This window comes from Agelaius tricolor, unplaced genomic scaffold (assembly GCF_023055355.1).
Source record: "Agelaius tricolor isolate 1412-34295 unplaced genomic scaffold, bAgeTri1.0.p SCAF_9, whole genome shotgun sequence".
Lineage (NCBI taxonomy): Eukaryota > Metazoa > Chordata > Aves > Passeriformes > Icteridae > Agelaius > Agelaius tricolor.
The window spans coordinates 43,858,108-43,874,810 of record NW_027269269.1 but is presented as its reverse complement, the minus strand read 5'-3'; the positions used below and the strand labels follow the sequence as shown (position 1 = coordinate 43,874,810).

The 16,703-nt window shown below is 44.2% G+C and overlaps 1 protein-coding gene across 3 annotated transcripts in view; it reads right to left on the bottom strand.

Annotated features, from left to right (window-relative positions):
* Positions 1-8,998: 8,998 nt before the first annotated feature.
* Positions 8,999-16,703, bottom strand: part of HTR1F (5-hydroxytryptamine receptor 1F) — a 105,483-nt gene continuing 97,778 nt past the window's right edge. For all 3 annotated transcript variants that reach the window (XM_071433727.1, XM_071433726.1, XM_071433725.1), the window contains one exon: positions 8,999-15,022. In XM_071433727.1, the coding sequence (XP_071289828.1) occupies positions 13,881-14,984 (1,104 nt within the window). In that variant the 5' untranslated portion in view covers positions 14,985-15,022 and the 3' untranslated portion in view covers positions 8,999-13,880. The remainder of the gene's footprint in view (positions 15,023-16,703) is intronic.

Genomic DNA, 16,703 nt, shown 5'->3' with positions numbered 1-16,703 from the left:
GATCTTGTGGAGTTGGTGTTTGGAGTCGGTGTTTGGAGTCATGGACAGCCAGTGCTCTGTAAGTAGAAAAAGGGGGTGTGGGGGGTAAGAACTGCTGCAGAGAAACATTTGGAGTTTTTCTGTAATGAGTGGAGCATTTTGGTCCAAATTTGCTTTTAGTACCTAGCAAGGTGGGCTGGGCCGGGGTTCTGTGTTAGCCCAGACACTCCTGTGATTTGAGGCAGAAGGTGGTCAGTCTGAGCAGTGAAAAGCCTTGAGAAGTGGTACAAATGAAGTCTTTCACTGCAAAGTGTTAGGAAATTTTAATTGTCAGTCTCATCACTAATTTGATGTGTGATGGCTTCACATCAGAGGATTCAGCAGCTGTTTGGGCAGAGATGGAAATGAATCTGTGTGGATGCAAGGTACACATTCAGTATGACTCCCATACGTTTTTTGTGTCCATTCTTTGGGGGTGTGTGGGCATAAATAGACACACCAAAAATCACCACCTGCCTAAGGAGGACGTGCCCCTCCTCAAATCCTATAGTGGTTGTATCTGGTTCAGAAAACTGCTGGATATGGTAAGAGTTTGATATCTGCTTAGTGTTTGGAAGCCTTCCTCAGGGTACCGTGTGGCAGCCTGAGGAGCCATCTTAGTGGGATGTTGAATGGACAGAGTGAAAATTTGATTGTGGCCTTCCACAGAAACCTGCTTAACATTTTTCCTACTGGTTTTATACAAAATTTCCTCATGTGAAATAATTTTTCACTTTCCACTATCTCTGAAAACACAAGCTGACTATGGCCTTGTTTGTTTTCACTGATTACTCACAGAGTCTCTGATGGTTTTTGCTTTGTTTTACCTTAAAATCCCACTTGTCTGAGTCCCAGTTTCGGTGTTTGGTTACTCTGTGTTCCTGGATTTTAAAATTATTGAAAACCAAGAGGATCTGACACCACAGCTGTTAATGGCAAATTAAGCAAATCTCAGTTGTACTATTTTCTGAAGCCCCAGCTATGACTTCAAACAGTAAAGGTTAACAATAAAGAGACTAGCCAAAAATAATAAATTTCTATAGTCTTTAATCAAATCTCTACTCTAGACCCTGCACTTTTATGTCAAAGGAGGTCCCTTGCTTGCTTCCTTTAACATTTTACAGACTTTTAAAAATTACATAATGAAGCCTATGGAGAGAATCAAATAGGTGAGGAGAATTGGGTTTAGTTCTTTGTAGCTGTTTTCTTCTGTGATCTTGGGCAATAGTTTCTCCTTCTCTGTCTCTCTCTCTCTGGTATGATTTTTTATCTCTAACTGAGGGCAGAGAACAAAGGAAACTTTCTTGTTTCTCCTGGAGATGCATTCTTTTACTTGCTATAAAAGACAACGAAGAGCTCAGACAGTCAAGCAAAGGGATTGTGTTAAACACAAGAGAGGGGAAAAAACCCAAAGCCACTCTGAGGCTTCTGACTTAAGTCTGGATTGTTTAATATCTCTATCAATTTGTTGTGCCCTCTGTGAAGATGGGAACATCTGCACCTTACGGGGTTGGAGATCCAACCTCTGCTGCCAACTCAAACCTTGGTCTCACTTTACAAATATCTTTGCAACTGTTAATCTCTGATGTTGAAAAAGACTGTAGAAAACACATCCATCTGTGAAATGGAAGTGTAGAATGAAAGGACTTTTTCTGGGTTTTGGTGGCTTTTTTTTTTTGGTTGATATTGTTACTAAAATAGAAAATAAGGTACTTAATGGATTCCTCTTGTCCCACTTGAGTTTTGTGCCTAGATGGTTACAGCTTGGGCTTATTAACAACTTTGAAAAGGAGATGAGTAGATCAGCAAGGAAATGGCACATCACATTGATCTCCCATAGAGATCTCTCTCAAGACTGTCCACAAATGGTGCTGGCTGATACCTTTGGATTTGATGAACTTCAGGCAGAACAGCCTGGAAGGAAGGATTTTCCTTGCAACATCTAGACAAAACAGCCACCTGACAGGACAAACTGATGGCTGATAGTGCTGTCATTCAGATGAATGTCTGGTTTATTGCCTTTTTCTTTTTTTTAATCCCTGCTTGCTTGGAGAGCACTCTTTAGCCTTTTTGGGTCAAGGTAATATCTGTATTTCTGTACTAGAAAAAAAATCCAGGTGCTTGACTTTGCTCTTTTGACACACTTGGAAATGTGCAAATGGAAAAACCCATGAATGTGTGGGCAGTAATTCTGCATGTAGAAGCTATGTATCAGACTGTGGCTGCCCTGTGGTCTGTGAAGCCTCTCTGAGCAGTGGGCTACCTGTGAAGAAGTGGGTTGTACTGAAGCAGGAGGAGCTCATGGTGATGGGGTTAGAGCAAGGAAATGACCGCAGTGTGGGGGATGTGCGAAAGAAGGAAATAGAAATACACCTCTAAAGACCAGGGAGGAAATGGTAGCACATGTCAGTCTTTTACTGCATTAAAAAATAATGATTTTGTATTTTGGGTTACTAACCCGTACTTTATATGTATAGATAGTCAGATCAGAAAATGCATTGCTGAGGGCAGTGATAGTCCTCATTCCATTCTGGCATCAAAGGCCAGAGTTATCTGGAGCATATTCATGGTCTGCATTGCTTCCACAGCTGATGCCAAGCAAAGGGCAAGCTGGACTAATTGGTCAGCAGGGGACTTCCTTGTATGAAAAAGGCCCTCAAAAGGCTCAGGAGTGTCGTACCTTAATGACAGCAGACTGTCTAGCAAGCAGTGGTTGTATTTCAGTGGAAGGACTAAAGGGACACGGGGCTGTCATCTTCCTTGGCTGTGTGTTTGGGCTGGCCTTTCCCTGACTGCAATGACCCCAGCCCTGTGGACCTGTGAGCCAGCATGTCCCACACTGTCCTTGTGCAGCTGCTGCTGGGACACCAGCTCAGCTGAACACTGAGAGACTCTTGGCAGGGTGCTCTCCCTGGGGGCTGGATTGTGGATTTCACTCATTCTGGTTGTGCTCTAAGTCACTCTCAGAACCCTGGCTCACCATCAGTCTTCCTTTTCCTTACCACGGCCTGGGGAAGCTCCTATCCTCATTTGTTTCAGATCAGCTTGCTTCATTTTACCCTGGGGCCTTTGACAGGTGCCTTGTGTGATGCAGAGAAGATCACTCACTCATCTGTGATCTCCTGAGGTGTGTTGGTGACAATGTTTTGAACTTCCCTGCTACAGTAATGAAACTCCAGGAGATGCATTTGAGCAAGGAGATCTCCCATGCCAGAACATTTGTCTGGATGTTATGTAGTGACAGAAAGAAATAAATTGAGGAAGGGCAATAAGGGAAGGAGTTTACTCCACACTTGCTTATTATATGGTGAACTAGGTAGAAAAAGAGTCCCTGTGATATTTTTGCATCAAACAAGTGTTGAATATTTTAAAGAGCACTATCTGGCAAGAGATCCTACCCACGCGTTTCTGGGCAATTGAATGGGAGGATGTGGTTTGCACCACATCATGATGGTGCTGAATGCAGGGTTACTGTTTGTACACCTCTCCAAACAACCTGAAAATGTGAATACTCTGCTATTTAAAACTAGCTTGGCTTGAGGGTGTCTGAATATCTGTAATTACCACCAATATTAGCAATATATTCCACAGCAGAAGGGAATGAGATGGGATCATACTGCCACTGTGTATTCCCTTGGAAATGCAGCATGTATAACTGTAACTGGCCTCACAGTTGTGATGAAAGATTTGAATTGATTTCTTTTGATCCTTCATTTGATTTTATTTTCCCATCTCTCTTAGAATCCAACAAAACTTGGAAAGAAATTTCCAGGTCTGGCAAAGTTGTTTGTGTGGCTTTTTTTGTTTGTTTTGTTTTGTTTATTTCTTTGTTTTGTGTCTGTATGACAGTGAAGAAAGGATATAGGACAGAAAAAAAAGATATGTTGACAGAAGCACAGGAGTCAAAAAAATCTGTCATAATTTTTCTTTCTTAGCTTTGCAAAGCAGCTCAAGTATTTCTGTGGCTTTTGTGCTGCCTATATTTAAAAAAAGAAGAAAAAGCAAATTCAAACTGCAAGTGAATTGCATAAACAATTCTAGATTTACTTTTCGAGAAACAGGAATAGAATTGGACAGCTGACAAGAACCAGCTGAAGTGCTTGGGTATAAATCAATGGTTAGGCAATGCATGAGAGAGAATTTCTTAACATGAAAAATGACAGTGGAATTGGAAAGAGCCCTTTCTAGATTAGTTCCTGAGGTCTTCTCTTGCTCAGAAAAAATCTGCTGTCATGAATCCCTTATGTTTGGTAATTTCTAACTCTGAAAAGGATTGTTTGTGGCACTTTAGCTCTGTGTTCACGTACAAATATTTGTGTGGTCTATATGTGTTTCTTTGTGTACGTGTCCTGGTCTCAGCTGAGGCTTCAAAGCTCCTCTCCTCAGTACCCAGAATATGCATGGATTTACTGCTGTCCAGTATTCCACCATATTCAGACATATTGTTGGTAGAATTTCACAGAAAATGTATGAAGACAGTAAGATTTCAGTTATTCACACTTCAGCATGATTTTTATTTCCAAGAATGAAATTCCAATCATTGACCACCTTATAATTCCAGAGCATAACTCCCCACTGCCCTGTGCTTTGCTTTGTCCTTGTGCAGTATGAGAGGGGCTACAGATTTTGGAAACCTGAGCAAGTTTCGACCACCTTGCACAGTACTGTGCAATAGCAAAAAGTGGTAAAGAGCAACTGTGAACAGTTGCTAGTTCGAGTCCAGTAACCACAAACAAGTCCAAATCAAAAATAGTTATTATAAATAATGTCATTACTTTAAATAGAGAGCTAAGTGGCTATTCCTGTAGTACTTGCTATTGTTCATGAGTACGTAGAATTAAATCCTGAAATAAACCAAATAACACATCAGAAAGAATCGGCTTCTCTAGAAACCTCCTTAGAAGCTTCTACCTGTCACTGAGGCCTTTATTATTGTTTTATCAGCTCCCCTGATCTCTGATGATTTTTAATTTTTCTCCCCTATGTACATTTTTCAACTGCATAGGTGTTTCTGCACACCATTTCAAATGACAGTATTTTCTGACCTTTGTTTGAGAGGTCGTGCACACACTGCTGAACTCCCCAGACTTGCCAACTTTAATTGGAATGCTCTGGAGTTCCATTCAGCTCACAAAATGTTACTTGCTACCTCAGTCTTGAAGCAGCCATGAGAGGGAGCAAATGCCATGTTCTCTTTCTGGGAAACCTCCATTGCCTCTGGCACCTGGTTGTCCCAGGAGCCTTGTGCTACGGGAGTTTTAACCCAGAGGAAAGCTCTATTGCAGCTCCCTTGTTCACCAGCCCAGCCTTCAACCTGCTCCGTGCTCAGTGGCTCCTCCCAGTGATGATTCCTTAGGAAATCAACCTTTCACTGAAATTTTTCTTCCTTTTGTGTGTGTGGTACAAAAAGTCTCTAAATGAGCAGGCGCTGTGGTGCATCAGGCACAGCAGCACTGGCTGGTCGAGGGAGGTGATTGTTCTGCTCTGCTCTGCACTGGTGTGGCCTTACCTCGGGCCCTGAGGGCATTTTTGTGTGCCATGATATAAAAAAGACATGGAGCCATTGAAGAATGTCCAAAGGAGAGCCATGAGGATGGTGAAGGGACTGAAGGGCAAGCCTTATGAGGAATGGCTGAGTTTTCTTGGTCTGTTCAGCCTGGAGGAGGCTGAGGGGAGACCTCATTGTGGTCTTCAACACCCTCATGAGGGGAAGCAGAGCGGCTGACACAGCTCTCCTCTCTCTGGCGCCCAGCCCTGAGGGAACGGCATGGGGTTGTGTTGAAGAGGAGAAAGTGGCCTGGATATCAGGGAAAGGTTCCTCACCCTGTGGAACAGGCTCTACGGGGAACTGGTCTCAGATCCAAGCCTGCCAGAGTTCAAGAAGTGCTTGGGTAAAGCTCTTGGGAACATGATGGGATTGTTGGGATGTGTGGGGCCAGGGACTCGATGGTTGGACTCGATGATCCTCGTGGTTCCTTTACAACTCGGGGTATTGTATGATTCTCTGATAAACCTACTGAGCGGGTGTGCAGGCAGACATGGGGGTTCTGAAATTCTTGCTGGCAAAGGAGAAACCATGCTGATGGCTTCCTCACTTTATCGGCACGTTTGCTCTCCGGCCAGGGCTGCCGGTGACCGGGCGGCCGGGGGTGCCGCGCTGGGCACTCGGGGAGCGGGGCTTGGCTGCCAGCCGGGCCCAGCCCGGCCGGGAGGGTGTGTGGGACGGCAGCCGGGGCTGTGACCCGCGGGCAGGGACCGGCAGCCGGGGCTGTGACCCGCGGGCAGGGACCGGCAGCCGGGGCTGTGACCCGCGGGCAGGGACCGGCAGCCGGGGCTGTGACCCGCGGGCAGGGACCGGCAGCTCGGCCGGGGCCGCTGCCGGGCTCAGGTGCCGCTAGAGGGACCCGCCCGCCCGGGAAAAGGCTTCGCGGCCCGGCGCATCCCCCGGCACATCCCCGGCCCTGCAGCGAGCCTCCAGCCGCTCCGGGGCCTGGCACGGCGAGAACAGCCCCAAATCGCCTCCTGTTCCCACCCCGGCTGTGAATTTCTGGTTTCTAGCCCGCGGAGGGGGGCTGGGGTTGCCCTCTCAGGAAGTGTCCGGGGGCTGAGGCAAAGCTGCTCTGTCCCGTGAAAACCCAGCCCTCAGTGGGAACGTCTCCTTCCTCCTCCCCTTTCGTCTCTTTCCTTGTCTGCACCTGAGCCAATAATCCCTCGTTCCTCTTTGGTTTTCTTCGTACAGCTGAGGATGAGAGAAGGCAAAGCAGGTTATCATTTCACAGCCTTCCTCGTTCCCCTGAAGGATCTTTAAACGAGAGCTCTTTAGCCCAACTATACAAAATAAGTCAAACCTGCTACTGGAATAAGTTTTCCCCTTCCCTCACAGTGCACAGTGTGTTGTAGGTGAGAAGAGAGTGTGAAATGGGGTGAATAGAAAGAGTGGTTCAGAGGAGTGTCACTTGATTTATTTTCTCTTAAATCTAGGCTGCTTCCTTCTATTTCTATTTTATGCCCTATTTGCAGGTTTAGAGCTTGGAGGGTGTTTCAGTTGCTTTTTGTTATTCTTCTCCAGTCAAGTGAAAGAGAGGCGTGCTGGAGTAAATTGTTATGGAGTGCTTTAACTCCATGTTCAGTGAGCCGGAGACACAAGCGAGGGCCAGGCTGGCAGGGCTGGGGAGGATTGCCATCCACTGGGGTATTTCACTAAGAAGAGCAGGAAATGTGGTAGTGGTTTGACTGTGTAAGTTGTACTTCTGAAATATAAAGCAAGCTGAGCATCTATCTCTGCCATGTCTAAAGCAAGGGACGAAGTCTCCATTCAGTTCTCCAGGTGCTTTTGAGAAGCTGGGAGGGCATTGAAATGTAGATAAGATTTTAAGATATTCTTTCTTACTACTATTTTTTTTTCTCTGCTGTTTGTACCTCTCAAGATCTCAGTACTTGCAGCTCCCCAGCCTCACTGGCTGAGCACGGCTGGTGCTGACCAGAGTTGTCACAGCAGTTTTGGAGAAGGATCACGTGTGCTGGGCTGTGCAGTGCTGCACTGACCCTGCGTGGGATGGAGGTGGCAAAACCACCTCCTCTCCCTCTCTCAGCTCCAGGAGGTGCCAGGCAGCTCTGAAGTGAACTGGCACTTCTGTTCGCTGGATCTGAGCTGTGATGAGTTCAAGCAAGTTTACTTCAAGGCTGCCAAGCCCTATAAGGAGAAAACTGCTCAGTCTTTCTCCCTGTTCTTCTCCTCCTTCCCTTTCCCTGATTTGCTCCACAGGTCTCATTTTCATCCCTCTGACAGTAGTGTGTGATTCCTTGTGCAGTTAAGAAAGGCCTTCCTGTTCTCCCCTTCCCCACCTTTCACCTCCCCTCCACCCCAGGACCTCAGGATGAGGTGCTGTCTGCTCCTTCTTCCCTTAGCTTTTGGTCTTCTGACTATAAAAATGAGATAAGACCTGAGATAATTAATTAATTAGCATTCCTTCCACACTTTGCAAACCAAATGAAAGAAATACTTGTCAAAATGGAGGAGACCATCAATGAAAGAGGTTTGAAACAGTACAATAGTAACATATCTTATATTTATGTGTGTGAAAAATGAAGTCCTGCTTAGCTGTTATGGCTGTATCTTGCTTGGAAAACGGTTTGGGTTCCAAATGATTGCAGTTTACTGGCTGTTAGATTTGGAAGACAAATCCCCATGAAAACATGTAGCTTGAATTTTTCTTATCTTAAATTCCAGTATTTTTGCATATATTTAAGCTGGTGGATCACCTCAAGCTTCAGAGGTGAACTTTTTGATGACAGAAAATGCAAGCAGTGTGTTGACCAGAGCTGTTGAGGTGATTCAACGCTGTTTTGCTAATTACTGACATTCTCCTTGAAGGGATCTCTTTTTGTGTCTGGCTGGGAGCAGTGCTGCTCTGTGTTGAGCCCACCTGGCCATGAGTCAGTTCAGCCTGCCTCCAGAGTAGTACATGAATGTGAAAGATTCATTTTTTTCCCTGTGGATGCAGGCACAGCTTTGCTGCTATTGGTTAGTGGTGTGTGTTTGTGGGGCAACGATCTTCCAGTGACTGCCAGACTAGAAACATCTGGAGTGTAAACTGGCTGATTCCTTATTTTGTGGCTGTGGACTGTTTCATGCAGCTTTGTGCTGTGAAAGATAGGAAACCAGGCTTAGCCAAGAGCGAGTTGCTTAGCAGACGCTTGCTGTCATACAAATTAACCACAGCTTTTGCATCTTGGAGCGCTGCCAGAGCACAGAACCAGCTATTGCATTAAATGTCTACCACCAGTCATGATCTAAACTGAAAGTGAGAAGATTAATCCCTCTTCTAGCATTACCTTAGCAGTTAGCACTTTTTGTGGTGTTAAACATGTTTTTCATCTTTAAACCCAAACCATGAAATACAGCTCTGGATTTCAGATAAATGGGTGTACAGGAAGAAGGGAAAAGTCTTAATTTAGTGAGGGGAAAATATCATCCATGTATAGGAGGTATCTTGCTTTAAAGTGGAAAGAGAGGCATATTTTTATTAGTGCTGCCCATCTGGTGCATAGCAATGAATACCTTCAGAACTTCAGAATATTTAAAATAATCTTAGGCCTATATTATATATATAATAGTATTATATTATACACAAGAGTAGATACAATTGGTTTGAGCTATTAATGGGTTAAGAGCAATAGCATTGGATAAGCAGCATCTTTGACTTTACACAGCCCCAACCAGGATTCGAAATTCATAATTGTACTGATGTACTTTGACTAATGAAACACAGTACTTTTTCCTTGCCTGAAAATATTCCCTTCTGAAATTTTCCTGAGTTGCAGAGTTCTTACTTAAGTAACTCACTTGAATGTGAAGTAAAAAATGAAATTTATGAAACTCATACTTTGGTAAGTTAGGATAGAAAGTGAGGGTATAAAGTTGCTTTCAGTTGCTGGTGTTCATTGTGTGGGAGATTTGACACCAGAAAGTCTGTTTTGAATTTGGCTGGTAACCTTGGCTGTTGAGAGCCCTTGCTGCTGACTTCTGTTTGTTCTGTTCTCTGTAATCTTTCCTCTTAGCCAAGATCAGTATCATCAAAGATTTAATTTTTTGGAGTTACTTTATGATGGCTAGAAACACTAAATCACAAAACCATTTTTGCTTCTTTTAGAGGTTTAGCTTTTCTGCTTGAGAAGTGAAGTAAGAAATTTGATCCTGGTTCTCCAGAAGACAGTGAAAAATCTGAAAAAAAAATTGGTTTAATTAATTTCAGGATTTCACAGGGGAAGGAGATGTCAACATCTTGCTGTTAATTTTTAGCAGTTCTGCTATTGGTAGTAGTGTCCCTGTAGTAGGACTGACATGTGTTAGGATTCTTCTTAATCTTTACAGGGCTACTACAAGGGTTTCCTCTCACTTTCTTGCAGGATTTACTCTTTGGTGTGCGGAGTTACAAAGAGCCCTTTTTTTGTTCTATATTTTTTTTTCCCAGCAGCAGCTACAGCAGCGATTTTCTGTTTCTCTTCTGCGAGGGGAATCTGACGTGCAAAGGTCGAGTAGTAATGTGTACTTGCCTAGAAATAACGTGCTGAGTTTGTAACTGCTGGAGAAAATAATTTGGCACGGAGCTATTTCCGTGCACCTCCCCAGCACCGAGAACAATCAGGCGCCAGCTGAAGACAGCGACTGCCAAAAGCGCATTTGGATGAGGTGGGTGTTTCTGGGTGGTACAGTCATGTGTTAACAAGTGTGACTGCATCACTAAAACAAATGTATTTTTGAGTCCCCAAGCTCTCTGTAGGGGTGTGCCATCCTCAGGAGGAAAGGACACCAGTAAAGCATCTGGCAGGGAGGAAAGGTAAAGAAATGAGTACAGCACAACGAGGTGTATCTGACTGCTTGTTGTTCGTAAAAACCATCCACCTGAGCTGGATATCATGTTCACAGCTGCTTCAGGAACAATTCTCTGTGAAAGCTGAAGTGGGAGTGGGTCAGCTGCTCCAAATCCAGTTCTCTGGGTATTGGAAGAAATCTAAACTGATAGGTGGGCAGCAAACAGCAATGGGGAGGCAGCTGCAGGAGTGATAGGGACTCAGGAAGCTTTGTGCAAACTCTGGAGTACATGTTAAACCCTTTCCCTGAAATACACACACAGAGTCTTCTGGTGGAGGTGGGAAACCAGACACTTTTTTTTTTCTCTTTGCTGAGACTGAACTCTCGCAGGGCACAGAGCTACTTGCAAAAAATCTTAGCTCCAGTGCATAAAATTGTGCTCCTTCAACCTGGTGCTAAAGTCCAGTAGAAGCCTCTGTGCTTCAAGGGGAGGGAAAGCAGCATCCTGCAGACATCTTAATGTCTATCCATTTTGAAAGGGGAATTCATGTATTTTTTTCTGGATACATCACATGCATGGGTAAATGCTAGAGATGAAATGATACTGTGTGGTGCTGTGTGGGGAAGTGTTTGGCACAGTGGGCTCAGTAAGGGAACGAGTGATGAGTCGCAGTCAGACACCAAGAAATGATGGTCCACAAGCCGCAAGTGCTTTTAATGGAATAACTTCCCACTTGTTTGATCAGATTTCTTGTAGTTGCCTCTCCCACCGCTGTGCTGAAGGGTGAGCAGATACAGCTCAGTGAAAACGATACAAAAGAAACCACCCTGCATCTTGAGAAATGTTTAGCAGCTTAATTAGTTTCAGAGTATAATACTGTTAACAGTGCATAAATGACAGATATTTTCTGTTTATCTACATATGGTTCCTTCTTTGAGCTTCACCCATTGTTATTTAAATGAGTATTTTAAGTATCTTTTCTCCTGAAAAGCAGCCCCTATTTTTCTGTCCAATTTGATTTCACAAGATATTGTCAAACATCTTACTAGTAAGAGGATAAACAATATAGTCTGTACTCCAGCAGCCATAAAGGGAGAGGCAGGGGGAGAGGAATGGATTCCCCCAAGACACCCAGGGTTACGACTCAGGAAATGTGGGAAACAGAGGTCTTCAAGAGTGAATGATTTTGTGGGGTTTTCTGTGCTGCCTCCTGCTAATCTGCTAATCCTTTTGGAAAGCTAAAATTCATGGCTCTTTCTGGAGACAGCAGAGCACAGCTGATGCTGAGAGCAATTTTTTTCTCTCAGCATAATGCAGCCAGTGCTGAGGTCATGGGGGCTGCAGAGGCTGTGCTCTGACTGCAATGGTAATAAAGCATGTTGGCTTGCACTGAGCATGAGCCAATTCCACTCTGTTGCATCCCAGTATCTTCAAAATTTAGCAGTGCCACTGCTGTGCTAGGGCTCCATGGTATGACAAGTGAGCTTTCCATTAGATTCCTGGCTGTATTAAAATCAACAGCAAATGCACTGTTTCTGCTAATTCTGAATAGCATTTCATTTGGACCTCGATGTGAAAGCAGAATACAGTAAGTTGTAAGTGACAGAAACAAATTAGTTCAGTATCTCAAGTTTCAAACCTCGTCATCTTGCAGGAAATCCTTTTGACAGCTGTTGTGTCAGCTGGTAGCCAGCAGGGAAAATACAAAAATTATTACCAACTCCAGAGTTTGTAATACAGAGGAGGGAGAGGGGGAGAGACAAATGGCAGTGTTGACTTTTTTGTCTAATACAAACCACTGAAAGTCTCTTGGAAGAACAATTGCAAGGCCAGTGACACCTTTCCCCAACTAAAGGTGACAATGGTGCTGTTATTTCTCAGTTCCTTTGTGGTGTTTCTAGGCTGGTGGCCCAAGTGTCAAACTGGAGAACCTTTGCAGGAGGTTGCTGCTGCTGACAGTGTGGTTTGTGATCCCTGTAAGGAGCTTCAAGTCTCTGGTCCTGTGAGGCAGCACTGACTGTCTGACAAAGAATTTGAATCTGGGCTCTTAGTGACACAGCCTGAATCTGTTTGTCCTGAAAAGTGCAAGACCTGGGCTTTGGTGTGGCTCTAACAGCTTCATGGCTTGGCATCCAGAGCATGTTGGTCAGGATTGGCCAAGCTGCCATCTTTCAGGCCTTGGAAGGGATTTGTTCATAGAGGTCATCTTTGACTAAGTAAGTTAGGGTGGGCTGGAGTTCATGTTTCTGTTAACTCTGCTGGGAATGGGGATATGGATGTATGCTCTGGGGGAAGGAGGGGTTTTAGAGGTGCCCTTCTCAGTGAGCATCCCACAGGATCCCCTGCCCAGGTGTGCAGTGCATACTGAGGTCACTCCCTCTTCCCCTGCTGCAGAAGGTGCTGCACAGCCTTTTCCAGAGACCCATGCTGCCAGCACTGTGGTGCTTTCTCACTTGCTTGGAAAGGCAGCACAGCCCTGGTGCTTGGGGCAGTTGAGAAGAGGCTCAGGGGCATCAGGCTTCTGAGGATGGAGGGCTGAACATGCTGAGCTGGAGCTGTCAGCCCCAGTCCTTCAAACCTTACTGAGCCACCCTCTGTCAGCAGTGCTCAGCCCTGGTATGAGCTGTGGCTGGTTTGGTGCTGCAGGTCACAGGCTCTGTGCCTGGCCAGGTATGAGGACATAGAGAAAGGAGTGTCTCCTTGTCTCCAGCTTCTCTCTCTTCTAATATCTGCACAAGGAGAACCAGCTGCTCTTTGAACCTTCCCTTTCCCATGCAAGCAGTGCCTCAGAGCACCAGGCACTCTGTGCACCCTGCTCACTGGAGGTGCTCCAGATGTTTGGCTGTTTCTCTTGGGGTTATGCTCGCATCTGCTGTGGGTGTGCAATGGCAGAGGGCTCCCAACACTGGCTTGCTATGAAACTGGTAAGCCATCAGAGCCCCTTGCCTGCTGCTGGGATGCTGTGTAACACAGGGAAGTCCACCTAGGGGGCAAGGCAGGGCTGCAGCTCGCTCTGCAGCTCACTGACTTAGCATGATGGTAGATATATTTAAAGCTACTACCCTTGGCTGTGAATGGCTTGGCTCTATGCTGCAGGCCTGTGCCAGACTGTTAAAATCATGTTGTCATTCCATGGTGTATTTTCTGTCTTATATCAGTAGGGTTTAAAATGTGTGTGTTGTTTTACTTAACATTTCATCGATGACTGAGGGTTACTTTTAAAAAGTTTTGTTTCTTCATCTACTTCAAGTGCATTTTTCCTTCATATTTAAGGTAATACCTTATGCTTCAAGCTAGGCAGCTGTGCAAATCCCAACTGGATCAGAGCTACCTCTTTTTCTAGAGCAAAAACCAATCCCAGATGATCCATCTCTTTAAAACTTGGGCAATTAATGCTCCCAATATTACCTCTACAAAAAAAGTCATTATCATGTAAATGCAGAGTCCTGGTGCTTTGCCTTAAATACAACAAATGCCATCTCAGTTATATAAATTTATACAGGTTAAAAAACAATGAATGTGTTCTCCTTATATGAACAAAAACTCTTAAAGGTATTGCCCGCACCGTACAAGCTTCTGGAAGGCTTTCTTGAAATCCTCATTAAAGATTGTGTAGATTAAAGGGTTAATAAGGGAGTTTATATATCCCAGCCATGCTAGGAAATTAGACATGTCCTCTGAGATGTGACATGTTTCACAGGTATTAACAACTACTTCTTTTACAAAAAATGGGAGCCAGCAGATCACAAATGCCCCCAAGATCAAACCCAGCGTCGTTGCTGCCTTTCTCTCTCTTGTGCTGGAGATTCTCTGTTTTTTCCAGGACTTCTCGTGCTTGGATTCAGACCTGGGACTTCGTAGGGTGATGTTGATTTTATCAGAGCTCACCAGGGGATCTGAGGTCTTCTCTGTTGTGCTGGGCATTGAAGCTGACTTGGTGCTTCTTTCACCTGCGTCCAAAAGGACTTGTCCATTCACCCCCTCCTCCCTCACGATCCGGCTGACGCTTCTCCTGTGAAATGTCTTTGCTGCTTTGTAGATCTTGTAGTAAAGGATCAGGATCAAGGCCAGCGGGATGTAGAAGGCGCCAAACGTGGAGTAAATGGTGAAAACAATGTGGTCGTGTTTGATGATGCATTCGTCCTCCCTGCTGGTTGTCTGGTGCCTCCAAAACAAAGGTGGCATGGAGATAAAAATGGATATGATCCATACAACTGCTATCATGATGCCAGCGTGCTTAGGTGTCCTTTTCCGGGCGTATTCCACGGCATCCGTGATCGCTCGGTACCGGTCCAAAGCAATGGCGGAGAGGTGCAGGATGGAACAAGTGCAGCACGTGATGTCCACGCTCAGCCAAATGTCACACACCACCTGCCCCATGATCCAGGTCTCCTTCACGATGTAGACAATGCTGAAGGGCATCACCAGGACTGCCACAAGGAAGTCAGTCACTGCAAGAGAGCAGATTAGATAGTTGGCGGGGTGGTGGAGCTTTCTTGTCACAATTATTGCAGTCATCACGAGAGAATTGATGGCCGTTGTCATTAGAGCCAGCACAGACAGGGTAATGGAAATGAGAATCTTGGATGTCGCCCATTTGAAAGGTTCTTCTGATGTACTGTTCTGTTCAGTTGAGTTTATTAAATCCATGTTCCCTTTTAAAGATGATCTTTACCCGTAGCAGTTACCTGTTGGAAAAGTAAAAACATTCAGATGACGAACCCTTGATTTTTTGTTGTCTTAAAAGACTGTGGGCCCTAAGCTTACAAGAAGTTCAGCCTTAGCATTAGAAATTATTCTGACTCCAGACTCCAGCCTGGTTCGAGTGGCTAAAAATACTTACTTCCCTTCCAGCTAGAAGCACTTATTCTGAATGCTTTGTAGAGGAGTCCTGAAACTGGTTTAATGTGAACAACCTCATCCAAAAGTAAGCACTAATACTACTTTTAGGCTTGTGCTGTCTGCTCCACTAAGCAATGTAATGACTGTTGAAAACATTAATGCAGCAGGCATAATGCTTATTTTCCCCATATAAACTCATTTTCCCCATCAATAAGTGACTCATTCCTCATATATTAGCTAAACATGGGATTTCTTAACTGGGACATGGCTTTGAAAAGAAAATAGAAATGTGAAACATTGCCATATGCCCTGGGGTGACACCATACGAACAGGAGAAGGAAAAAATGGTGTGAGGAAAGTGTTGTATTATGTCTTCCTCTTATACATCTCTAAAATGAAGCATCTTAATAGGTTTTAAAGCTTCAAATGGTTCACTTATTGGCTAAGTGAAATATTAGATGTACATTAGAGCCCTGAGAACATCTTTACTTTTCCTCAAGTTTTGCTGTTCTCTGATTTCTGCCAAACAAAACTTGGGTTCTACTTGTTCTGACAATGACTCTTTCTATGGAAATAGCCTAACTCCTATGGCTCTGCAGGAAGGAAAATGCAGAGAAATACTGATGAAATAAGTTCTGGGTTGTGTTCTGGGGATACGTTCTTATCAAGAAGAGTTTCTGAGTACCCTGAAGAGTGCAGCTGAATTGGAGATTCCAGCTTTTACTGTGAGTGACACAGTAAAAGCTGCTGCTCTAAAGATCAGGTTTTATCCTCTAGTGAGCGCTGACCTGCAATTTCTTGTGTAAGATCTACTTGATGAACACCTAAGTGGGGGGTTATCTTTCACAGATTTTTGAGTGTAGTGAGTGAGTTGCACTTGTGTTACACTGGATGCCACACGTAGGGAAATGTGTGAAATTAGTGAATATTTTTTCTTTCAGTTACTTGGTTTCATTAACTTAACTAAAGCTTTTTGATATGATGCTGGAGTGGCTGAAAAAGAATCTTGTTTACTGTTTATAACCTTGGACCCGACTCACTCACTTGCTTTGAGATTTTAACCCAGGCAGTGCTTAATATGCTACTGACTGCTCAGGAATGTTTTTAGCACTGATTGACCAACATTTAATTGAATGGAAGCACGAAGAAAGGAAATATATTTTATGTAGTGATATTTGCACGTGCCTAGCAGATACTTGTCCTGTACATGAGCTGATCACAACATGTGTGTGCTTTCTGTGTTCCTTTCTCTGAACTTGAAATATACTTTACGCATGTAAAAACAGATCTTTCATCATGTCAGTGTCACCTTAAATCCTTCTGAATCCACGCTAATTTCTGTTTTGCAGATATTTTTGTCTACAGCTAGCTGCCTTCTAGGGAAAGAACAGACACATTTGCTGAGTGCTCAACCTCTGCTAAATAAATCTTCCTTTTCAAGCTTGTGCAAATACATAGGGGAAAAAAGTTTATTGGGAAAAACTAAGATATCTGTGATATTCAGCAATTGATCATACTATGGTTAAT